The following is a 26,039-nucleotide window of genomic DNA, read 5'->3' on the forward strand; positions in this document are numbered from 1 at the left end:
TGGAAAATCCCACTCGTACTGTTCTCATCTTTGTTTTCCAGCACAGCAAGCACAGAGCTCTGCATGGCTTCCCACTCTCCCAGCCAAAGAGCAGCCCCATCTGTTTTGCAGCTGATCACCCATCAATATGAGTTACATCTTTAAGTTTTGCTTTAGGCCCCCACTGTTTTGTTGGAGGTAACTGGGAGCTCAAACAACCCTTGTCCTTGGAAGGTGACAGTAGATGCCTTATGGACACTGAAGACTTTTGTCTGTGCCTGTAAATATTGTATTATGTTGTGTTCACATGCACTACATACACAAACATGTCTTTATAATAAGTATTTACAGGAACACCAAATGTAAAAAGGCAGAATTGGGATCCTTGCAGGAAAGGGGAAGAGATTTCCAAATAGAAGATGACACTGTCAGATGAGGAGGAATCACTCGTGTTCAGAATTTCCCCTGGCTGTCAGAGACTGCCCTGATGTCTGGGCATGGAGTCAGTGAACAATTCCAGATACAAGAGCAGCATTTGCAATCACACACTTTCCCCTGTTTGAAACTACAGACAAGTCTCCCTGCACACACCACAGGTGAGGAGAGTTCTTGGAGCAACAGCAAGTCTACAAGCACTTTGTGCAATCTGTTCCTTATTCCCACCTGCACATACTGCATTTTGTTAACAGCAACAAGCCAAACACCCTTTACATGTCCCTTCAAATATCTCTGCTAAAGGATATGCTAAGAAGATAGTCCAAAAAACTTGACTCAGGTGACTCATCCTTAATAATAAATCAAACAGGCAATAAGGCTTGAGAGACTGTGCTGTCTGTCCATCCTTCCACCTCTCCATCCTTCCCCAGGCAACTGTGTCAGATGGTCTCATTAAACTATAGGAAAGAGGCAAAAGTCTCAAAGGGAATTAAGGTCCTCTAAATTTTGGGGAATCAGTGTCAGGGGAAGGAAGAGACCCCAGAAAGAGAAGGACCAGGACTTGGCTGTGATACACCCCACATGGCAGCAGATGGATGGACAGGAGGACAGATGGTCTGTGGCTGCTGTCAGGGTTGCCTCGCTGGGACACTGAGAGAAGATGGATTTTCCTGGAGCTGAGGTTTGGCTGAAGTGATGGACAATGAAGATAAACCAACAGGAAAGCCAGCCTCACCTAGCCCTGCACTGGGACCCTCTTTTCTAACAGAAAAAGAAGAGACAATAGGACTCTTCACCTCTAACTCTTCCCAGCCACTTTCTCCAAGTTGCCCTCACTTCACAGATTAACACAACATGGCATGAGCTGCTTCAATCAGCCTCCAGTTAGCAGCAGAACAAGATTTATTGCCTTGGCCCACTTGAGGCCCATCTCCTGTTTCCAGCAGCTGCCACTGTCAGATTTCAGGAGGTCAGCACAGTACTCCTCCTGATGTACAAGGGTGGGAAGGTGCCCATGGGGTGAAAAGCCCTCTGTGAGCGCAGCATAATCGGGTGTTCCCAGGAGCAGGCGATCTCAATACAGCCAAGCACAGAAGGAATTGCAAGTCATGGCTGCAAAACCACATTTGCTTTTCTACCCACTCAAAATGCTGCTTTCTGAAGATCCCCCCTCCTCTCCTCAGCCAGGAGAGCTGTTGCAATCCAATGATGGAAAAAGAAACTTGAGTGTTTCAGGGAATCAATCAGGTCTGTGTCAGCAGCGCTGCCAAAAACATCGAGATGGGGATTACCCACACCTATCCACAGGGAGGTTGTTCTGAGGTACAGCTCTGCCAAGCAGTGAGCACTCAGCCAGCCACACAAGCCCCTGAGAAACACCCCCACATCATCCCCAAAGACTGAAATTCTCAGGCACATCACGTTGAACCTGCAGCACCAATAACGATGTTACCGTGTCACCAGGCAGCCTCCTGGACACCCCCCGAGCAGCTAAAAGAAATCAATCCATCACTGCACATACAATAAGAGCTTGCAATCCAATAACTGCTATCTAAAACCTGTTTTCACTTCCAAGCCCTGGGTTGATTATTATTGCATTAGCTATGGAGAGACGTATTGTTACCACTCAATGAATGCTAAGCTCTGCTTCAAAGGGACTTAATTTCAGCAGTGGAAGACTACACAAATGCTTGGACAACTGCTTTGGAATCCTTCAAAGCAGATAGGTGCCAGAATAAAACCTAAGATCTTATTGACAGAGGCATTGGTAAAAATAAGTGTCAATGATTCCTCAATACAGCTCTTTTTGCAGAGTTGGTTATTCAAGGGAAGTAATTTAAGACACCTTTGAGAGAGAGAAATATTCAATTAACTCTTTAACAGGCTGCTGTGGAAGGATGTGAATGCTACAAAAAAAGATCATTTAAATGAATAAATTGCAACTGACTCCAATATAAATGTTGAGCCTTTTTTTTTCTTATGCCATTTACAGTGCTGCTGAAGCCTGGGTTGGAGGGACACAGGGCCAGAAATGAGTCTGAACAGACAGCAGCAAAGGATGAGGCAGCCACTTCAATGCACAGCACCAGCACTTACCCAGAGCACACCAAATCAGTCTCCAATGTGCTGCTGTGCTCTTGGGCTGCCATTGGAACCTCTGGAAAGCCAACACACACATGAGTCGGAGGACAAAAAGTTTTGCCGTAGCCAAAACTAACGTCCTGGTAGGCAAGGCAATGAGTATGCTCCTCTCCTGTCTCAGACTGAGCACCCCATCCTCTACACAGGCACCCATGGGTGCAACCTGCAGAAGCAGCAGCACGAGTACCTGCATGTCCCACAGCACTGCTGCCCTTCCCCAAGCACCCCGTACTGGTGCTGCCACTGCCTCGAGCCATCACTCCCTACCTCACTCCTCCCAAAAGCAGAGTTCTTCTCTTCCCCCCACCCAAATGTGCACTAAATGAACTGCACTGGCACCTCCATGCTGACCAGACCTAAGTATCAACAATCTGAAAGCAGCTCAAGGAGCAATATCAATTCACACAATCACAGAAGGGTTGGAAGGGACCTTGAAAGCTCATCCAGTCCAATCCCCCTGCCAGAGCAGGACCACCTAGAGCAGGTCACACAGGCATGATGGATGTTCTCATCTCAGTTTTGCTTTGCAGGCACGTGGACATGTGAAGTCAGGGTATATCATGGGTTTTCTACCTGCAAGAGAGTAGAGTTACTCTTTACAGCTATCTTGCTGCACTTAGCACGAGAATGCCTCAAGAAGACATGTATTAGAGATGTTGCACTGTGAAACGTTAGAGGGAACAAGATACAGGTAGATTTTATCTCAAAGCAAGAGATGAGAAAATAGGTTTGAACGTGACATTGAAATAAAACCTCCCAGCCCTTTGTGTGCATTAAGGCTTGTTCTGAGTTAACAACAGCCTATTCCACTCCAAGCATAAAACCTCTTTCTATGTCTGGTACTTTCTCAACAGTTAAAAGAGGCTTCCAGCAATGGAGCAAAACAAACAACTCTCATGGCACCAAATTCATTTGCTTTCTTAAGACAGAGCAATGGGAATGGAAGAAATAATGTTTCCACAGCTTCTATTGGCTTGCCAAGAAAGCCAGAATCACACAAGTAGTTAATATGGACACCATGAATTTCAGTTCTTTCATTTGTAAATCCAGCATCACAGTTCATCTCAACCATGGACAAAGTGCATTAATCAAGCAGATGCCTGTAATGGGATGCAAAGAAATGGCAAATCAATGCAAAACACACTTGTATGCTGGAATAATCTATGCTTCATATAATAATCACAGTTAATTGCAATGCTGTGTATTTATATGGAGACATATTCATAGAATCGTGCAATTGTTTTGGTTGGAAAAGACCAGCAAGTCCCAGCCCTGCCCTCACCCTGCCCAGCCCAGCACTAACCCAGGCTCTCAGCACCTCAGCTCCGTGGCTTTGGGATCCCTCCAGGGCTGAGGGGACTCCCCCAGCTCCCTGGGCAGCCTGGCACAGGGGCTGACAACCCTCTCAGGGAAAAAGTTCTGCCTCAGCTCCAATCTCAACCTCCCCTGGGGCAACTTGAGGCCATTTCCTCTTACTCTGTCACTCCTTACTTTGTAGACAAGACCAATCCCCACCTCACTACAACCTCCTATCAAGTAGTACAGAGTGATCATGTCTGCTTTTCTTCTTCATGTCTCAGCTTCCTCTTCTCCAGCCCAGCCTAGCCCACGTGCTGAGCTCGGTGGGGCTTGTTCTCCCACAGTGGGATGCATCCAGCACCGGTTCTGAGCAGCTACACCAGAAATATCCAGCAAGAAAACCAGGTACATGTATGCACAAAGCCCTTGCAGCATGGAGACCTCAGGCAGGACACTGTAACACACAGGGTTAGCACTGTCAAAACCTCATCCAAAAAAAGACAAAAGGATACATTATGTGTCATCACACCCTTGTGATTATGAGCAAAAAAGAGCTTCTATCACTGAGTGGAGATGCACACCCCTGGTTACCATCCAACGTGTTCCCAAAAGCCACATGATGTGCAGGGGTTGCCTGAGCAGCACAGGGAAGGGACTAACTCCTCAGCAGTTCCATTCTGTCAATTAGGCTTGGAGCTTGCAGCTTGTCTCTCTCCAGACACCAACAGCAGGCAGCTCAGAAACAGTTTCATTATTTCATTCAGTCTTCTCCTGAGCAAGCTGGAGCAACTGAGTCAGAGCAAGTTAAATCCATGTCCCCAGACTCACTCTCTGCTGCCTTCTGGTCTTTAACATCCACATTTGCAAACACCTTTAGTTGGGAGCCCATGGATCTGCTCTCCTCCTTCTCCTTTGGGATATCTTATCTCATGCTTGCCAGGTCAGAAAACCACTTAAATACCTGATTAACTATAAGCACATGTTTAAGTCCCACTGAAGCCAAAAGGGTTTGATTAGAAGAGGTTTTTGCTAAGGAAAACTTTCCTCTGCTGCCCTCTCCACCCTCGTCCCCAGCAGCACAGGGCCAGGTCACAGCAGGAACATCAGCTCAGCAGAGCCAAACGCAGCTCAAGCCATTAGTGGAAGAGCATTTTCAACAAAATTGGGCAAGGAGATCCCAGGAGACACAGGCCATGTGCAGGCTGGCCTTGTCCAAGAAGCACTCTGGCCTGCAAAAGCCAGCACATTAACTTGCCAGCAAACATTTCCAGTAATTGCAGCTAAGATCCTCCTCTTTATTTCACCACACTTCACTGCAGAAAGGCCTGAGGGTGGTGGCTGCTTGCCTCTCTCCTCTGAACCCCTGGGGCTGTCAGGGATGCAGCAAATTAACCTACACATGGCCAGAGAGACCCTGCACTTGGACAAGAAGAGAAATCCCCAGGTTTTACTGGAGGTGCTGAAAGGACACAGAAATCAAACTGCCTTTCTACTGTGCTCCATGCCTCTGGGTCCTCTATATGGGGGAAGAGGTGCTTTCTGCATCCTCAAACCCACAGCAGCCCCCCCCAGTTCAGGCAGGGTATAGGTGGCAAGGAGAAGTAAGCACATCTCCTCCTGCTTGGACAGGCAGCAGTACATCTTCTTCAGCAATAAGAAGATTCTCCCTGCCCCCAATTAAAAACAAGAGTATTTCTGCTTTGTTTGGCAGTCAGTTTCTGCTCTTGTTGGTATTTCCTTTCCCAGGGAAGATGCTGGCAGCATGCATCAAATATGAGACAGACAGAACACATACCTTTGCCCAGGAAGTTTCTGGTGCAATGCCCAGTAGATGATGGGCACACTATTAGCCAAAACTTGTGTGTGATAACCACCACTCCTGAAACTCACTTTACAGGAGGCAGCACCATCAAAAACCTGCTGCTTCCACTGCTGAGTCAAGTCAGAGCTCCCACACTTCCAGCACATGCAGCACAGATTTCACTACAGGCTTTTCATTCTCATTGCTCCCAATCTGATTAGGAATTTCCTTCCACCAGTGGTTTCAACTCAATCTCAGCTCTTGGGGTGTGAGATGAGGACCAAAAGGATCACCAGCCATGCCCAGTAACAAGGCAGGAGGCAGCTCTAGAAGAGATTTACACTGTAAATCACGATTCCAGTGTCAGCTCCTATCCCATGTTTTCACACTCGTGGGAGCGCTGCTGACCTCCATGCCCTGCCATTGGGGATGAAAGCCTGGACTTGCACAGTTGGTTCTCACAAGTTCAGCATGGTCTGAGAGGCTGAGATCAAGAAGAAAGCTGTGCTGGCTGCAAGGTGTGGCTCCCAACATTACACTGACTGAGGCTCTCCACCCAGCACCTATCTACATCTCCCAAACACCCAGCTCCACACAAACAGGTTCCCTCATTAGGAAGGTAGAGCCTTTGCACCAGCAAAGAGTCATTGTTTGCACAGAAGAGGCAGCACTGACTCAACCATTAGATCCAGTCTGGAAACAGCCAAAGCAGGAGTTTCTACTGAGAAATGGAGGTGTCCAACAGACTCCTGGGAGAGTGACAGTGAGGGACTAAAGGACTGCTGGTGCCTCACTCTGGCATTAGTTTCTTTCAGATAGAAGAGCCTGTGGTTCTAATGAAGACACCAACATAAACATCTCCATGGGATGGTTCTGGGATGAAGGCCTGTAGCATCCAAGATGTCAGGTGATCAGGGTAACCCTCAGGTCCTTCATCTTAACACTCTGCCATCTTCATCCACAGAGAAGCAAAGCAGTTTTTCCAGTTAACACCTTGCCTATCCAAGCTTTCCCCCCCTGCCTTGTCCCAACCTGGCAAAACTCCCAAACCCACACTGAACTGGACTCAAGTGTTGAGGTCTCCTTGAAGTGACTGGGCACTAAGCAGAACTGTTATTTCAAGCACATCTTTCCAGACTTTGTTTTCAACTGAGCCCTAGATAAACCCTTCAGCTGCATCTCCTGAACTAGACCAGCCATTCCAAATGGCTGATTAGTTACCCAAGACTTGTAGCCTGCACATCCAGCACAAAGGCACAGGTCACCCAATGGGCTGGCTCTGCCAGTAACAGTCCTGCAAGGTCCAAGCTGTCAGCTGCACACTGGCATCTTCAGGCAATCCATTGGAGAAACTACATCCTCCACCATAATGATTCAGCACAGGCATGGGCTGATTTCTCTCTTCTCAGATCAGCCCTTCCATCCCAACCCCAATGGCTTTAGGTTGCAATCAGTACATGCTGGTGGCTTTTCCTTCATTTATCCTACTGCAGATCCTTCTTCCTCCAGCAATTCCTGGCATTCTTCTTATTTTCACACCCCAAATCTGGCTGGTGACCCCCCAAAACCACCACTGACTCCATTGAGGTCCAAAACACACCAGCCTCCAGGGCAGGTGCCCCATGGCTCACGCTGGTTTTTGCTTGTTCACTACAGGCAGCTAATTTCTGGAGTGTGTTTGTGCCTGGGAAACTTTCCTCTTAGTTCTGCTCATGTAGTCTGCAGGGACAGCCAAAACCTCCCCTTACACAAACCTAGAAGGAACATCAGCAAAGCACTCAGCAGGAAAAGCTTCTGTCTCCATGCCCTGGGCTATTTCTCTGTTTCCTTATGATGTGACACCATGTCAGGAAGCATCCCCAGCCAGAAGCAGAGGCCTGAAATGCTGACAGTAACAGAGTACCCTGCTAATCCCTCAGCCTTCTCCGTGGGTGGTTGAGCCTCCCTGGGAAAACTAAACTAGACCCTATGAAATGCTATGGCCAAAGAATATTTCCACAGGTGCTAGAACAAAGTCTTTGGCTTGAAATGCTCACCACAGCTCTGGCATAACAAACCAGGAACATTTCTTTTCCAGCTTCAAAATAGCCAACACTAATATTTTTGACCAGCAGCTTCTCCTGAAGTTAACAGCAGAGAAAGAAGAACCCTACAAGCCTTCAAGGTGCAGGACCAACTTCTTAATATCCTTTTCCAAATACAATTGAACAATTGCTGAAAGCTGAGGCAAGACAATAAGCTGAGCAAGAGCAAAGCCAGGATGAGCTCATTGCACAGCCCCATCTGCCGCCACGCTCAGCTTTGCCCTCCCTGCCCCAGTCCCATCGAGACATCCACAACCCTGGGCTGAAATTCCTCCATTGGTCATGAAACAGCTGATTTCAATATCAAGACAGCACTGAGACGTGACTAATGCAGTCACTCGGCTGGTTTCCAAGCATAGAAGCAACTGGCCCGTGGTGAACCAGACACCTTCAGCCTTACACACAAGAGACACTTGCAATGGGCTGGGGTTGGCATTTAACACTCAGTAACACCAAATCAGTCTTGGGACCTTCTTCCTTCCCAAGAAATGTCAGAAATTCATGCTTGAAGGAAAGATGCCATTTACAAGACATTAAACAAGAAGAAAAAAAACCCCTTGTTTCTCTCTAAAGATGCCACAGGCTGATCCAAAATCACTGACAAGTAAATAGGTTGGAAAAACCTACTTCTGAGGGCCAGCAGGCTGACAAGCAGACTCAATGTGTGTTATCACTTTCCTTGTTTACTTTATCTTCCCTGACATGCCTGCTCAGAAGAAGATAAGGAACAGCTGCCCGAAGCTCTCCTCGTGGCTCTGCCATCTCTGGACACTGTCATCCCTGTTGTGGGGACTTTCCCAGCCCCAGAGGCTGATCGCCTTCCCCTGTCTCAGGGGCATGCTCAGTCTTTCTGCCCTTCTGCTCTGCAATGTAAGTAGCACAGATGCATTCCCCTGTTACATGGGTTTTGGAGGACACAAAGCAAAGCAAACGAAAGCAAAGACCGTGAGGTGGCCAGAGGCTGCAAGAGGGGAAGCCACAAGACCCCAGCTTACTCACTCCACAGCTCCTGTGGGATGGGGAGGGGGATCAGGGAGGAAAAGCAAAGCTCGTGGGTTAAGAGAAGAACAAGTGTAATAACTGAACTAAAATATAATAACAGTAAGAGGAATAAAGTATAACAATGGTAATGAAGAGAAACCAAACCCAAGGAGAGCCCAGTGCTGCCCAGTGCAGTTGCTCCCCACCCGCTGAGCGATGCCCCAGCAGCCACCCCCCTCCCAGCCAACCCCCCAGTGTCTATACTGGGCATGATGGCCTATGGTATGGAACAGCCCTGGGGCTAGTTGGGGTCAGCTCTCCTGGCCATGTTCCCTCCCAGCTCCTTGTGCTCCTCCAGCCCACGCAGTGACAGGGCTGAGAAGCAGCAAGGCCCTGATGCTGTGCAGCACTGCTCAGCAATAACCAAACCATCCCTGGGGTACCAACATTCTCTTCAGCCTAAACCCAAAATACAGCCCTGTAGCAGCTGCTAGGAAGGAAATAACTATCCCATCCAAAACCAAGACAGCAATGAAGCCACATCTCTCCCCATGTGCACAGTCCTATTGCAATCTGTTACTGTTACTCCCTCTGTATTGCTGCCTCTGTTCCACATTTAGCTGCTGTAAAAGCAGTGACACATCAAAAAACCATGCCTCTACATGTGCACTGCACATACATACACAGTAGAAGTTTGTAACCCCCAGGTCCTACTCCAAAACTCAACCACAAACCCAGCTTTTCTTTCCCCCAGCTCTTTCATTTGCTTTGTGCAACTCATTCCATTTAAAGAGCAGCATGCCTTGGAGCACCTGGGCTGCAAACCACCCTGCAGTGTCCTGCAGGCTCATGGACAGGACAGTCAGAGATGGATGGAGCATCCAGAGATGGAGCTTGGTCTGTGCTGGGTCCCACCAGGACTTTACATGTGGTGCTCAGCAGTAGAATGTCATTCTCATTCACCTGCAATCAAGGGAGGCAGCACTGTGAAATGACCTAAAGCTGCAGGAATGGCACTTAGTTCCCACCTTTGGGATTATTTCAGGCTGCTATATTTTTCCTCTGGCACTATCTCCTCTGAAGGGAGAGCACACAAGCAAACCAGAGTGTTTCTAGAAAATACAGTGTGTTTACATCGTGTGGCAACACTGAAAGAGAACTTTAAGAATCACTTGCAGGAAAGTTTAGCTTATCTATTTTCTTTGTGTTGGTGGTGAACAGCAGCTGATGGGCAAGGATGGAAAGTACCCCAAGCAGAGAGTTCTTAGCACATTTCAGAGAATTAATGTAATCAAGAAGTGCTTTACATCTGTTTGAACAGGGATGGAGAGACTCACCGGAGCCAACTTTTGCTCTGGTGCAGACTGACTGACCCTGTCACCTGCTCTGTGCCAAATTCTCCACCCTCCTTCTCTGGAAAGCAATAGAGTGGGAAGGAAAACAGAACACCAGCCAGCCCAAATCTGTGTAAGAGCTCAGAAAGAGCTCTGATGTAATTTCTTTCTAACAGTTCAGCCTATCCACTTAATGACCAGTGCCATGTACTGCAAAGTCAACTAATGCTGCTACAGTTACAGTCCCCGTGTGAGAGCAGAGACCTGCTGTGCTGGATGCTGCACACACAGACACAGCCTCAGGCTGCTCAGGATACACCAAGGAGCTTTATAGAGATCCACACATCCTAAAAGCCAAGACAACCCAAAGTTCTAGCTGCTGATCCCCTCATCCTAAAGAAACAAGGCAAGAGAAAAGAAATGCCTCTTCTGGCATCCACCCATGGAAAGGACTGGATTTTTATACTGAAAAACAGAGAGGTCAGAAAGCAGATGTTGTGCACATACAGTTCAAACACACCTTTTTTTTTCCCCCTGCTTAAGCCAAATAATTCAGTTGAATACTTAAAGTGTTCTTGCACTAGCAAGTCCCAGGGAGGAGCAGCTTTCCCTAACGTGGGTCCCCACACACCCCAACTGATGCAGTTCCCAAGTACACTCCTACTTTACACACATGGAAACAGCCACAAAGGAACCCACCAAACAGTCCCTGTCAGTGCTGGCTGGGGCTACACCACCCTGCTACAAAGAGCACTGCCCACAGCACCTTTGACACACCACTGCCTCTTGTTTTGGGCAGTAATAGGGGTTTTCTCCCCATCCATCAAAGACTCCCTTGGGTCAGGGTCTTTCCCAAGCCCGTTGTAACCCAGCCACGGCAGCCTTTGCCATGAGCACTGCTGCAGACACACAGAAGGAGCCTGTTTGCAACATCCACCCTGCTGATGCTCAGTGTTGTTAAGGGCACTTAGGTAATCCTTGCTTAAGAGCTACACTTCTAATCCAAGGAGGGGATAAAAAGCATAGTCTCATGCTTGGTGATGGTGAGAACAGGAGGCAAGGGCAGCAGGCACAGCTCCATACCTGCAATAAACAGGGCTGTGCTGAATGCTCTTAATTCCCTTCCAAAGCTATCAAGCACAGCCTGCAGCTCAGCCTGGCTGTACAAACCCCAGCCCTCTGCTCTGCTCGCCAGCCAGGCAGCCTGTAATTCCCATTAGACAGCCTGACAGGTTGGTAATGGCACACATAATAATACATTGATTTTGTCTGCTCTGTGAGAGGCTGTCAGGCAGCCTGAGGAAGGGAATTGCCAAGACAAGAGGTTCCCTCTCAAAACAGTCTCAGAAAAATGGGATGCTGATGGGGAAGGTAATGGATGAGACCATCAGCTGGGGCACGTTAACTCCACTTTTTGCAGGGTGCTTCAAAAGCCTCTCATCTTCCCACCCCAAGCTTCAATCAGCACTGTGATTTACACTAAGGACAACTGGGAACCTTGCCCCTATCTTACAGGAATATATGACTGAAGGAAAGTCAGTAGGTTTTGGGGGTTAAGGGAAGAAATTACATCCCTTGTTTTATCCCATGTTTCTGTGGTTTTCTTTCCAGTATAAGATTTTTAAACATTAGGTAGAGCAGAGGGTGTTCTGGGATGGGATCTGCTATTTGGCACTTGGCTCAGAGGGAAGAAACTTGAGAAGTCAAATCTTTCTTGAAGACTTTCATAGTAATTTCCCTGTCTGGCACCAGGGAATTTGGATGCTCCTCTGAAGATCCACCTTGGCAGGTGCCTCCAAACTGGGGGTAAAACAAGCCATGGCAGCTACAGGGGTGGGATCCTCCCAGAACTCTCAGTCTCTTCCAAGAAACCCAGTGGTAAGGATGTTTGGCTCAGCAAAGAGATTAGTAAAAGCCCAGCCTTGCCAAAGAAGAATTAAGGAACAGGTTGCACAAGGATTCAATTCAATGACATTAAAATTCAATTAATACTGCCATATAAAATAGCTTTAACCATTAAACACATTCCCTTTTACACCTGCATTTCAAACAAGCTATTTAAGGTGATACCAACCTATGGTCCTGCTTTAATGGTCAGCCAGCTGCCAAAGTTTTAAGTCACTAATGAAAACATGACTAGAAAAGGATAAAATACAAACACAGCTTTTGGAGGAGTCTGGTTCTATCACAAGGACAAAGAAAACACCTTCATTTCAGTTAACTCACCTAGTCCACCTCAACACCTAACTTCAACTAGTTAACAAACAAACCAGCTTTTCCAATCTGCAAGTAAAACTACAACCTGAGAGGCCAAGATCACTAATTATGGTGACCAGAAGTGTAATTCCTCAGGTACAATTAACACTCCAATTAATGAATCAACTAGTTTTGAATGCAAAATGTGTCTTGGGATATTTTCTTTGTCTGCCCTCAGCATCCAGCATACTTTGAGATGATTTAACTCAGCCAATAACATTACAATGCTCCTTTTCTGCATCTTTAACTCTTTCCATCTCCATGAACCTGAGTCAGAAATACAGAAATACAGAAAGTGTGTAAAGTCAAAGTTTACCATTTCCCAGCATAATTTTAAAAACCACACCAAATTCATCAGGCAGCCAAACAGCTGCCTCAATAAACACCCCAGACACACCGGGCTCCTTGCTCAGAAAAGGAAGGATCCAATTACACCAAGCAGAAGCAGCTTTTTACAACCAAATGGGAAAACATCCTCCTCCTTACAGAATGACAGAAAAGAAAATCCTGCCCACAAAAGCTGCTTCAATTAAGGCTCTCTCCTTGATGATTTTGGCTGTGGCCATGGAGATTGGTCATTCACACTCTTGTCCCAAATTGCTTCACACTTTCTGTCTTTGCCAAAGAAGGCCACAGCAACCACTGAGAGTGAGACTTCCTCCAAATCCTCCTTCTTCCAGTCCTGGTGTGCAGGGAGAGTTGTATCTAAATAGATGGGATACATGGAAATATATGAAGGAAAGCCAGAATGCACCAAAGCTTCCTGAGCTCTGTCCATATGCCACAGTGGGTCACCAGGGACCTTCAGAGAAGGGATCGTCAAGAATGGCCTGTTTTGACAGGTTTGAGTCCTGCTTCTGCAGAGATCTGTGCTTCACTACACTGATTTTGGTGAGCCCAGTCTGGACTAAGGCCTGAGGCTTATTCATCATGAGCAAAGTCTGCAGCAGACACGATGCACTCCTTGTGCCTGGGAGTCGGGGCTCTGCCCCAGTGTGCTCTTCTGCCTTTGGGGGTTTGCACCCTCAGGCCTGACCTGAGGCTCTCACCCCCACTTTTGCCATCTCATGGGACTCTCCCAGCCTCCTGCTTTCCCATTCCCACTGGAGATGGAGGTGCCTCAAACCATGGTCAGGCAGATGGGACCAGTCCCCACCACAAGCGCTGTGCTCCGTGGGAACAGGAGACCAGCAAAACCCCTCAGCTTATCTCCAGCTAAAATAACTATTTCCCACCATAGGCTGAAAAAGGCTAAGGGCATGTCTGCTCTCCTTCCTCAGCAGATTTTGCTTTCCCCTGCTGGGATTTAACTGTTGTGCCAAAAAGATCTGCCTGGCCTTGGGGATGGGGGGTGGTGAAGGAACAGCTCTGCAGAATGAGATAGTAATTAATTGCTCACCAGCTCCCAGCCATCCCCCGAGTGGGTTCAGTTTAAGCATCCCCAGAGACAAAACAAGAGGCAGCTCTGGGAGCATTTCCCAGCACAGTACCCAGCCACAGAACCAGAGGCTCCCAGGCACACATTTGTTCCAAGTCCCATGCCCTTCACTCACACAAACACGGGGGATTTCTGCTTTTGCACAAAGGAGATTGTTGCTTGTCAGAGATGAAGACACAGGAGCCATTAAAGGTGTTATTGTTGTATTTTAGTGTCATGTTTTCTGAGCTTATCATGCTTCGGGGGGGGGGAAGGGACAGGAGGAAGGACAGCCTTGGTGGGATTTACATGCTGAGGTTTGGAAAGCAGTGCTTCAACTCCCATGTAGCTGGGGGTCCCATCCCAGGTGGGTGCCACAGTGGCCCCTGGCTGGGTGAAGGCAAGGGCTAGTGCTTGCCCCATCCCCCCAGCTTGCCCGAGATGCTCTCATCCCATGGCTTATGCTGGTGGCTTACACCTCTTCTAAGCTGGCATACTTTTTCTTTCCCAGACAGCATTCACTTTCTCATTTTTCTGCAGCTAAATGTAAAGCAAGGAGCTGAGAAACCCAGCACATGCTTCCCCATCCTCCAAAGAAACACAGCACCCATCCCCAGCACTTAAGGGTCCTGCTCAGAGTGCAGGCTGCTTGGTCAGGCTCCCCTTCAATTGATTAACATTCATTTCAACTCAATTACTATTAGAAGTTTAGAGATGGTGCCTCAGAAGCAATCTGTTGTGCAATAGGAGAACACAGTGCCCTGCCCTCTGTGAGCATAGCCACAAACTTTCAAAACCAGGCAGGGACGGGCAGGCAGAGAAACACCAGCGGGAAGCAGGAGCAAGTCTGCAGCAAAGCAGCTCTGGGCTACTTCCCAGAAACCAACCTCAAGGGCAAAGGGGACATTAAAGGACTGAAAGCAGTCTGATCCACTGCCTGTGGAGAGCAGACCTCAAGGAAACCCTCTGTGGGCCAACAAGGATGCACAGGCTGTTGGAAGCTGTGCAACAGCCAGCAACATCTCGTAAAGAAATTCCTCCACCAATATCAAACCCAAGCCCTGCTCTGTAGTGGCAAGAGAGCCAGGCTTCTAGTGAGATTATATAATAATACAAAGAGGTCCTAAGGAATGAGATACCCACTGGGATACACAAAGGCATAAGGAAGGAGGCAGCTCCCTCTCTGTGTCTTTAGTGCATGTCTGAGGCTTTCCCTCGAGCTGGCAATGCCATGTGCTCGAATCCTCACACAAAGAAAGCATCACTGGCTTTGAAAGACATGAAGTCTGAAAGGTAAAAGAGTCTTGAAAAGATCTGAGCAAGCTGGAAAGCTCAAAGCAGATTCTGCTTGCAAAGCAGCAAGGTCAGAGCCAGGAGTAACTGGAGCTAAAACCTTCTGCTCGGGGATGACTGGAAAGGAGAATTTGCTTCTAGAGGCAAGATTAAATTTACCATTTAGGAGTCTTTTCTCCAAAATCTGGAGGAGAAGGAGGCTGAGATACACACAAGAGAGAAAGGGAATTAGGCACTAAATCACATTAGGGCTTTAGCTAGGACATGCAGAAGTCAAATGCTGAAACAATCCCGTGTCTGTATGAGAATGAAATGAATATTAATATATAACCGTTTCCTTTACCTGAAAGGAGGCCACAGTCTCAACCACCCCAACTCAGGGAATACTCTTATTGATCTAAGGCTATCAAGAAGCTACAATACACTGAAATTCAAGTGCATCACCCCATATCCCTGTCCCCTGAGCCCCTCTGCACATCACCACAGCACAGGTCCCAGTGCCAGGATCTGTAAGGAGGTCTCTCCCCACACATCCATCACACCCACGCACTGGCAAGAGAGAGAAGACATCCCCAGACACAGGGGTTTTATAGTTTGAAGCAAGATAAAAAGGAGAAACACACACAAAAAAAGAGGAAAAGGTGCATGACAGCCTGTGTGAGGGCTGGAGCCCTGAGCTGCCTGCATCTCACAGCAGATGTGAAGGCAGCAGCAGCCTGAGGGGAAAAAGAAGAGACACTTTCCTGCTATTATATAAACAGATAAAAGTGCTGAATAGGGGCTGGCTCCCAACTGCCACCATTCACCTCTCCCAGCTTGGAGACCTCTGGTGAGGGCACAGGTAGGACCTCCTCCTCTGCTCAGGAGCCCCTGGCAAGCAGCAGCCAGCCTAACCCAGCCCAGCCCTGCAGGTCCATAGGAAGGAAAGCAGCATCTGAGCCAGCAGGTTTATCCCTACCCTTTCAGCCAAGGCAGCCTCATGATGCATCACCTCTCGGATGCTGAGCCGTGGCATGTGTGGCAGCCACCACCTCCCCCAAGCACACAGCCCTCAGACCTTCCAGAAAGGCTGACTGGGGACCCTTGGAAAGCTGATAGTGGAGGGAGCTTACTCAGATGTGCTCCTCAAGTAGGCTGGTACATGACTACAGTGGATGGAGAACTGGCTGAATGGCAGAGCCCAGAGGGTGGTGATCAATGGCACAGAAAGTGGCTGGAGGCCTGTGGCCAGTTCTGGAGCTGATCTTCACCAACAACCTGGATGAGGGGACAGAGTGACCCTCAGCAAGTTCCCTGATGACAGCAAACTGGGAGGACTGGCTGATCCACCAGAGACTGTGCTGCCATTCAGTGAGGGCTGGGCAGGCTGAGAGTTGGGCAGAGGAACCTCCTGAGGTTCAACAAGGACAAGTGCACAGTGCTGCACCTGGGGAGAAGCAACCCCATCACCAGTACAGGCTGGGGATTGACCTGCTGGAGAGCAGCTCTATGGAGATCTTCTGCATGTGATTCCCCAAACCCAAGCTAAACATTTCTGCTAGTAGAGAAAACCCACTGTGCTCCCATGCCTGTGGCAGGGGAGCATCACTGTGTCACAGAGGGCTCTGGGGATTGAGGTGATGCTGCCAAGCACGGTGGCCTCTGCCCTCCCTGCAGCCCCTGACATTCCCCTCCCTCCCAGCATCCCCCAAAGGTACATTTGCCTTAGTAGAAGCAGCAGCAGACACTTTCCAGGGGGTTAATTCAAACCAGGCTGCTTGGATGCCAAGCAGACACCAGGATGCATCCACCTGCAAATCCCATGGGGGAATGAAAAAGAGTAGGAAGAGTGGGGATGGGAAGCAAGTGGAGAAACAACTCTGCAATAGAGCAGCTTCCAGCAGGGTTAGGGAGCACAGGGAGGGGAGCAGAGACCCTGTCTGGGATAGAAAACTCCCCATGGTTGCCAGGCATGGTCATTTGCTGTCAACACCTCTAACAGCCTAAGGGTTAAATGTAATTGTGGGGAGGGCTGGTGGTTTCCTCAGCAACCCAAACCAGAGGAAATGAGTGCTAATCCCAAAGCCACCCCACTGAGCTGGCAAGCTGGGTTACTCAACTGCCACAGGCACTGCAGGCAGAGCAGACACATGGCCTCAGCCCCCGGGGACTTCCACTCCCCCCACCTCCTGCCCTAAACCAGAGCCCTGTGCTGCAGCTCCCTTCATCCCTGCCCTGCTGGCAGCTCACAGGCTACGAGGAGCTGAGAAAATCCAGCCCTGGCAACTTCTAGTGCATTGGCTGCTCTTAGAATCATAGAATTGTTTTGGTTGGAAAAGATCTTTAAGCTCATGGAGTTGAAGCCCTCCCCTCACCCTGCCAAGCCCAGCACTAACCCCTCAGCACCTCAGCTCCATGGCTTTGCAAATAGCTCCAGGGCTGGGGACTCCCCCACCTCCCTGGGCAGCCTGGCACAGGGGCTGACAACCCTCTCAGGGAAAAAGTTCTGCCTCAGCTCCAATCTCAACCTCCCCTGGGACAACTTGAGCCCATTTCCTCTTGACCTGTCCCTCCTTACTTGGGAGGAGAGACCAAATCCCACCTCACTACAACCTGACTGCTCAGGAGGAGGAATCAGGCATTCACTCACATGGCAGAAATGATGCTGAAGGTCCTCCAGCATCCCAGTGGCCACAGGATGGTCTTCATAGGGATGATGCTCCAGGACTGGTGTGCACAGGGCTATGAGCTAGCACAGAGTAGCACAGGCCAGCCAGAAGGCATCTGCAGGCTGCAGCTAAACTGCATCATATCAACCAGACCACAGCACTCTCCAAGGTCTGCCCCAGATGTCCATAAGCACATCCAATCAGGCAGCTGAAGAGGAAGTTTAAGCAGTTCTGGCATCAGCAGGGCTGAAGCACATGCTTCAAGGCTGGTGCAAAGCCAGAGGCCAGCATCCTTCAGGGAGAAATGTTTGAATCTGGCCCTGAAAAACATTCCCTTCATCCTGATGAGCTGCCAGAAACACCACAGCATCACAAACTTGCCTGACAACATACCCGCCTCCACAGGGATCCACTATGCAACAGCATCTCTGTCTCTAAAGTGTAGTTTGGGGAAATAAGTAACCCTGAAAGCAATCCTGACCCCACAGCATGGACAGTGAAGGTGCACCTCTTGTAACAACACACAGACAAGGCTGATATGGGGCCATGAAACAGCTGAAGAGCTTTTACTGAGTGCACAAAGTTGCACCAAGAAGTCAAATTACATCTTCACGGGTGACTATTTCAGGGTGTAATGCTGCCCAGCAGGTCTGAATTAAAGTGAACCTTCCCCTGCCCATCTCAGTATCTCTGAGGACCCATGAGATGCTGGAGCCAGCTTCCCAGGAAGGTTTGGAAACACCTGCATTTCTCTCTTTGAGGAACTCCAGAAGCTGTGCTTGCCCTCCCAAGGAAGGTTGTCAGCCTTTGGATGTCTCATTGCTTCCTCACAGGCTGCCCCAGCCCTCAGCTATGGCTCACCACCTTCACAGCCCTGCAGCAAACCCTTCCCAACAGCTTCTGCCTCCCCAGAAAGTGCAAAATCCCAAGTGCTGGAGGAAGAAACAAGGGCCAAGGAAGCAGGGCTTAGTATGATATAAATCACTGGGACAGCTGGGGTACATCAACTGCCATTTAATGCACTTACCAATGCTAATTAAGCAGGACTGCTCTGAAGAATATCCCCCTGGCCAAGCCCCTACTTATGATGAAGATAGTCATGGCTTCATTAATAAAGCATCCTTGTGCCACACAGTCCCCACACACCAGGCAGCTGCTTGGAAACAGCAGGCATTGAATTGCCAGCCCAGCAGGGCAGATGTCAGGACACGTTGTGCCTTGTTTTGCCCCCAACCACTGCCTGCAAAACCCAGGACTCAGCCTCAGGTGGGGCAGGGGGACACCTGCACCCACATTCTGAGGGACAGCCCACGGGGGCTGCAGGGTGGCCAGGGTAAAGAGGTGGCTATTTGCACTGCAGGCACAGGGTCTGCACTGCTCAGTGGGTGTCACAGCACATTTGCCCCCGACCTCTTCTTGCAAACTGAAGTTGTTGTGGTGTCTTTGCCCACTTTGGGGCCCTGACCCCCTCACCCCTGCCTTTCACACTCCCCCACTGCCCAGGCTGCTGTGAGCACAGAAGTCACCTTACAAGTCACGCAGCTTTGCCACACCTTGGACCTTGCCATTTGGCTTCTGGCCACCTTCAGCACCCACAAGTTTTATTAGAATCCTCTGCCCTCTTTTTCCTTCCTTTTGAGGGGGGAGGGAGAGAGGGGGAAGGGTGAGGAGTTAGTTCCTGGAACTGTTATACACCTCCTATTCCTTGCAGGTGATGCCTAGAGCTGGTGGGATGCCTCTTCCTCCTCCCCTCTCCCACCAGCCAGAGAGACAGCAACAGCCCAGCAAAAGCTCCACATCCAGCCACAACCAATGGCAAATTCTTGGAGTGAAACGTAATGTGCTGGGAAGAGCTTCACCATTTCACTTGGGAAAACAATCCCTTTGGCAGCAGAGAGGAGGAAAACATGCTTTGTTTTACAAATCCTCTCCCCAGCAGGAGAGACACTCCCAGAATTTAATATACTGACAGTGCTTGGCTGCTTTAACCACTGCATCCAAAACCAAAGCTATCTAATATTCAAGCCTGTTCTGTTCTGCAACTGGTGGTCTCAGGCCCAGCAATTCAGCAGCACAGAGGAGCTGCAATTCTCCCACCACAGTGGCATGCAGGGGCTGAGGGATGGATCCCAGATTTCTCCAAGTGCTGGACACCTTTAAATAATTCAGTTTTCCCCCTCTCTTAGGGTGAGGCCCTGCAGCAGCTACTTGAGGGAAAGCAGAGGAGATGCTGACGGGCAAATCCAAGGCGCTTTACAGCAGAGAAACCGGATTCAAAGTTATTCAGTGCAAGAATTACTTCCATGAAAGGGAACTGGCTCCTCCCAGGTGACTAGCAACTTGCTTGCAACCCCAAACTCCAGCCTCAATAATATATTAAGCATTTCAGTGTTTTTGTACTTACCCTCCAATGAGTTTAACTGCCAAAAGCACGTTACACACAGCATTGACGTGGACGGCTTATGGGAAAGCACATCTCATGCCAAAAGGGCACTTTTTTGAGAGGGGTTTAATTCTGCAGCATGGGGTTTGGGCTCCAGGCAGTTAACAGCATTACCAGGGCAGAAGGAATGAGGGAGAGGTATGTCTAGCTAAAGAACCTATCATTAAATTACACTATCTGGGCCAAGGGAGCACATAGGCTTTGGAATGGCCCTGTCAGCTCCTGCACATGGAAACAGGAGTGTTGTTTGGAGGGCAGGAGGTGGGATCCAATTGCCTCCACACCAGAGACTGGTTCTGATCTCTCTCAGGAGCAAAGAAGTGTATCTGCTTGTTCACATTTTTTATGTTTTTAAGCAAAAAGAAGTCAGTTTCCTCTCTTAGAGCTTTTGTAGTTGTTCACAACCTCCAAGCGTTCTCGGAAACACTAATTAATCCTCATGGGAGCCTGTAAAGAAAAACCATTTCAGGGGAGAGGAGCAGGATGGATAAATGTGGTGAAATGCAAAAGGACATTGGTGCCAGTGGTGGGGCTGGAAGGGCAGGATCTGTCCATGCTCTGGCATGACGTTTAAAACACAGTGCTGCTGCCCTGCCCTTTGGCTGATTATCAAACACAGCTTCTCTAAGAGCTCCCCAAACCTCTCTGTGCATCAGACAGGACGTTATGTCAAGGAAAGTTGAAAAGTTGGTCAGTCTCAGGTCTGGCAAGACCCTCATCCTGCTCAACCACAAAGGACAGAGCACCTCTAACCACAGGGATGCTGTCACTCACTCCCTCACCAGCACGCCAAGCTTTGAAGGCAACCCAGAGAAGTCAGTGGAAAGGCTCCCAGGGGCCTCAATACTTGAGATCTTAAAGAAAAAAAATCAATCTAAATGCAACTGAGAGCTGGGTATCAGGTCACTCTGGTCAAAACCCCCAGCTTGGCAGCAGCAGCATCACATTATGTTGGTAATCACACAGACCAACCAACGCCTCAGCCCCTCTGCAGTGGGCACTGTATAAACGGCTCATGGGAGAAGGTCTCTGCCCCACTGGGCTCATCCACCCATCCCCTTCTGCAGGAGGAAGCTTGTCCTTCCCCCCAAAGCCTCACTTTCAGGCTGGGATGTGGCAGGAGCTCATCTCTTGAGGATTCTCACTGTCTCGCAGCCACAGCTCCTTGGGAGAAACCTGAGCAGCCCTTGCAGCCACCAATGCAGCCCCCCAAACACCCCAAAGCCAGCCTGTGGGAAACCACAGCAGGCAGGATTTGTTCAGTGGGGCATCCCACGTTTGCTACTCAAAGGCAAGGAATAATACTGGCTCATTAAAAATGTGCTTTGAGTCTGTTATAGTATCTAGGACAAAGCGTTCCCTGTTTTGACACTCCAAGATAGGTTTTATCAGAGCAAGCTCTTTCAGAAACACTCACAAAGACTTATCTGACTCTAACAAGTTCCTCACTTCCCTCAGCATTTTAAAACTAATTGCTAGGGGTTTTTTTTCCCCTCTGATCAGATAACAGGATGCCCTCACAGTCAAGATTTGTCATTAGGGCAACTGCTGTGATGTGTCCCCACTCCCTCATGCTCTGCACAGCCAGCTGTGTGGAGGGAGAGGACAGTCCAGAGCATCAGAAGACAGAGAGAACTTGGAAGTGACTCACAGTAATTCACAGGCACCGAGGTTTATTTTTTGGGGGGTGTATATGATACAAACACTCTAAAATTAGCCCTTGTCTTTCTGCCAGCTCCAATGGGCTGCTGGTGCAACGATAAAGCTGTGGCAGGGCTGAGAGGGTGCAACATTCAGGCATAGATCTGCTGCCCAGCTCACAGCCACTTCTATGCTATGGGACTTTTCCTGGCCACGTGCTCAAACTCACACAGCTCCAGAGATCCCACACGAAAAGGTCATTGTCCCAAAGAGCTGCACTCCCAGGGAGGGGCACGTCCATCTCAGAAAAAGCACCTTATCTCAAGGTCGAGATTAAGTTGCATGTAAAGGAACACAACCATGTAGGAAGCTGTTCAGATTTCCCAGCTGGACTGCTCCAAAGACAATCTTAAGTCACGTAAATCAGCTGGGCAGAGGGACCCTGGCCAATGGGGTAAATGGCAACGTGCCACTGGCTGGGCTGGAGGGGTCAGGGGCAACACATCCACTTGTCAAAATGTTAACAGGACAAAATGTTAACCCACAGAATGGGTGTGGGGGGGAAACAATAAAAGTCAAACCCTAAACACAAAACCAAGAAGAAAAACTGTCAGATACTGGAGGAGTTGTGTTTTCACATGGACAGACTGACACTGGGTAGATCCACGGGGCAAGAGAGCAGCTCCTCATGCCCAGAGATCTCAGCAACTTTGCCCCGGGGTGGAAGAACTGGTTATGTTGAACAGCTGAGTGCTTTGGAGGCTCCTTAGGAGAAAAACCCAGCTTGAAGACAGGTCTGTTTTCAGTTAGCTTGGAAAACTTGCTGTTTTTCAGAGTCCTGTGTATCCCAGAGCCTTGAGAATACACAGCACTTTGGCCTTTTTATCACCATCTAGCAGTAGAAAAGGTTAAATGCTCATTTGCAGGATACAGAGCAGTGCTCCTCAGCTGCTTTTCTGTTTGCTCACAGCAACTTTCCGTAGAGTTACCACTCAGCTAATGCCCAGCTCAAACAGACTCAGACAGGGGAAAGGTTTCAGGCTCTACACAATTAGTTCTCCTCCCCTGCACAGCATCTCACACTCTCCTTTTTACACCACCAGCAAAACTCCACCAAGTGATTGTGCATCAAAAGAACGAGACAATGACAAAAAAGGCACAAAAGCTGCCAACTCTTCGTATTTCTGAGCCGGGAAGAAAAGAGCTGATTCTCCAAAAGCTGCTGGCTCAAACTGCCTCGGCGCTTCTCGAGATCTGCTTTGAACATCAAACTTTCTTGGAAGTTGAGTGGGAACCTCCTCGCGTGGGCTGCACACACTGCAAACCCCAGAGCTATCAGCACAAGCCATGCAAAGGGAGAAAAAACATACAGCCGGCAGGCAAAGTTCCGCACTACAGACAATGCAAAGCACGTCCCCGGGGTTATCAGCCCCATCCCCAACACCGTGACCACTCTCCAGCTCCTCAGCCACTTCCCCAAAATCACATCACAGAAGCTAAACACAGGGGAAAAAAACCAACCCGCAACGTGCCCCGCTCTTTGCTTTCGAAAGCTGTTTTGTCTTTAGGCTGCTTTTCGACCCTCCTCCCCCCTCAAGCAGGCAGCACCCCCCGCGAGAAGCGTGCCCGGACTCACCTGCCGCAGGTAGCGCAGCAGCTCGGTGGCCTCCTCCTGCTTGCCCTGCTTCACCAGCACCAGCATGTCCTGGATCATGCAGATCCGACGGTGATAAGGGGGCAAACCGCTGCCGCCGCCCTTCCCAAACTTCTCGCCGGACTTCACCATGAGGGAAGCGAGGAAATCCCCCCGTTCCTTGGGGGATATTTTCTTGCGGTGGGGAGCGGGTGGGCTCTCGCTGGCACTGCCCGGCTGGCAGCCTTTAGTCTGCTTGGTGCCCATGGCGTGTGGCCACAGCTCCTGCAGCCCTGGGGCTGCATGCAAGGTAGGGGAGGGTCGGGGCTGGGAGATACGGAGAGGGGGATGGAGGGATGTAGAAAGGTACACGAGGGGTTTGAGGTGCACAAAGGGACACACGAGAGGTCTGGAAGTGCACAAGACTGGAATGCACGAGAGGTTTGGGAGCGCACAGAGGGATGCACAAAGGGGTAGGGGATGCACGAGGAGTTCGGGGGTGCACAGAGGAACGCACAAAGGGCTCGAGGGATGCGCGAGGGGCTCCAGGGGTGCGGGATGGGGCTCGGCCGCCTAGCAGGGGGGGCGGTGCTCGGCGGCGGGGCCGCTCCGCTCCCGCGGGCGGAGGAGAGGTCGGCTGCGCCCGGCGGAGAGGAGCCGCGCCGCGGCCCCGCCACCCGGCTCCATCGCTGCGGGCAGGCGAGACGCCGGGATCCGAGGAGCTCCTTCTCCTTCTCCCGGCCCCGGGCGGCGGCAGCGGAGCGATGAGAGCGGCAGTGCTCAGCGCTGCAAAGCGGCGGCTCCGCGCAGCTCCCGAGCCCCCCTCCTCCCCCCAGCAGCCCTCGCCTCCTCCTCCTCCTCCTCCTCCCGGCGCCGCGGGAGCTCCCCTGGGAAGCGGCGGGGTGGCCGCGACTTGGGGGCAACTGTTGCGCGGCGGAGGCGGCGGCGGGGGCTCCCCGGGGAGGCGGCACGGCTCGCCCGGCCGTGGGGTGCCCGCAACGGGGAGAGCCGGGGGAGGGCCGGGGGCGGGCACCGTGCACCGAGGCAGGGCTTGCGGAGGAAGCTGCGGCCGGACGGGGCTCTTCCTTCCTCCGCCGCCGCCTTTAGACCCGCGGGGCTGGGGGATTGCGACGGGGAGCGGGGTGAGGCGGGAGGGGGGTGTAGGGGAGGGGCTGCAGCGAGGGGAGCCGCACCGCGCTTGTAGCGGGAGGGGAGCTGCAGCAGGGCTCGGCTGCAGGCAGCTAGCGTGGGGCATCCCCGCTGGTGGTTACCGGGGAGGAGCACGGAGGGGTTTCCCGCTGTATTCTCACCCCAAGGGACCTACAGGCACTTGGCCGTTCCCATCCCCCCGCACAGGCTCGGGGAGGTCCCCGCATCAGCCCTGTCCGTCCCCGCGGATGCTCCACTGAGCCCGTCTCCGGGATGAAGCAGCAGCAGGCAGGGACAGCTGCGGGCAGGAGGATGCTGCTGGAGTCCCAGTTACGGTGCCACACCAAACCAGGGCTGCCTCTGCACCTTTCGGCCTCCTCCCGCGCCTTCATTCCTGTCAGCAGCCATCCTGGAAGTCACCACCTATGCCCTGCCATCCCCTACCCCATCCAAAGCTCCCACTCAATCCCACGCTTGTAAATATGCCTTTTTGCTCCTTCCAGCAGCTCCCCAGCCAATATTCAGTCACTCCTAATCTTCCAGGCATTGCACTGGCAGGGCTTAAGGCATGGATTAAAGCCCTTGGATAAAGATCAAGATGAACAACTCTTCCAGAGAAGGGACTGCTCACCTGCTGCAGGAGACAGATTGCTCAAGAAATGCATGGGAGGAGTAAGCTTTTGACTAACAAGGCCCCAGCAGTAGCCTCAGACCCTCTCCCACTGTGAGGGGCTGTTTTCCAACACCAACATGCAGCAAACTCTCCATCCACTCACATGCCTTCACTTGGCCAGGGTAGAAGAGCCAGCAGAGCCACTCTGTGCAATGCCTAGGCTGGGAAAGCATCTCCTCCTGCAGCAGGAACAGGCTGTGGGGGCATTTTGCAACTGTGTTTGAAATAATCTCAAAGCAACACGTGACCACTTTTTGCTTCCTCTGCATCCTGTGCAACTGCACATCCACAGGCACACAGATACCATGGTACATGGATGAGTAAAAGGCAGCTCTCCTCAACAGCCCAGAGGCCTGTGGAATTGTTTCTAAAACTCCAAAGGCCAACTCATGTGATGCATTTTTATCTGTGAACCATGAGAACAGTGCAGAGACCCATTGACTTCAGTGAGGTTTGGCTCTGGTTTACAGAGCCATTCTGCACAGGATCCAAAATGGGACTGAACACCAGTGTCTTCCCCTCAAGAAGACAGATTGTGCCTGCTGTCACATGAGCTAAAAACTGCATTTCAACTGGTTCAGCCATATCAAGTCAAGTCAGATGAGGAAACATGCAGCCACATGGTTTGCAGAAACCACAGGTTTGTGTTAATCAGAGGCCTCACCTGGCAGAAGTCAGGGAGAGGCAGCCAATTTGCTGCTGTTAACAGAAGGGAGAGGGAACCAATGCTGACACCACCACTCCCCCCAGCCAGTAATATTTCCCCCTGCAGACACCATTCTGATACAGCCTCCTCTCTTTAAAAGGATCAGTCACTTAAGGGTTATTAGC

General features: G+C 50.3%; 1 protein-coding gene across 1 annotated transcript in view; it reads right to left on the reverse strand.

The window, feature by feature from the left end:
- LRRC75A (leucine rich repeat containing 75A) overlaps positions 1–24,203 on the reverse strand; it is a 78,157-nt gene extending 53,954 nt beyond the window's left edge. Inside the window, exon 1 of the mRNA XM_062012351.1 lies at positions 23,390–24,203. Coding sequence (XP_061868335.1) covers positions 23,390–23,653 — 264 coding nt within the window. The 5' untranslated portion in view covers positions 23,654–24,203. The remainder of the gene's footprint in view (positions 1–23,389) is intronic.
- Between the last annotated feature and the right edge of the window lie 1,836 nt (positions 24,204–26,039).

The sequence above is a fragment of the Colius striatus genome, chromosome 20 (genome assembly GCF_028858725.1).
Source record: "Colius striatus isolate bColStr4 chromosome 20, bColStr4.1.hap1, whole genome shotgun sequence".
NCBI lineage: Eukaryota > Metazoa > Chordata > Aves > Coliiformes > Coliidae > Colius > Colius striatus.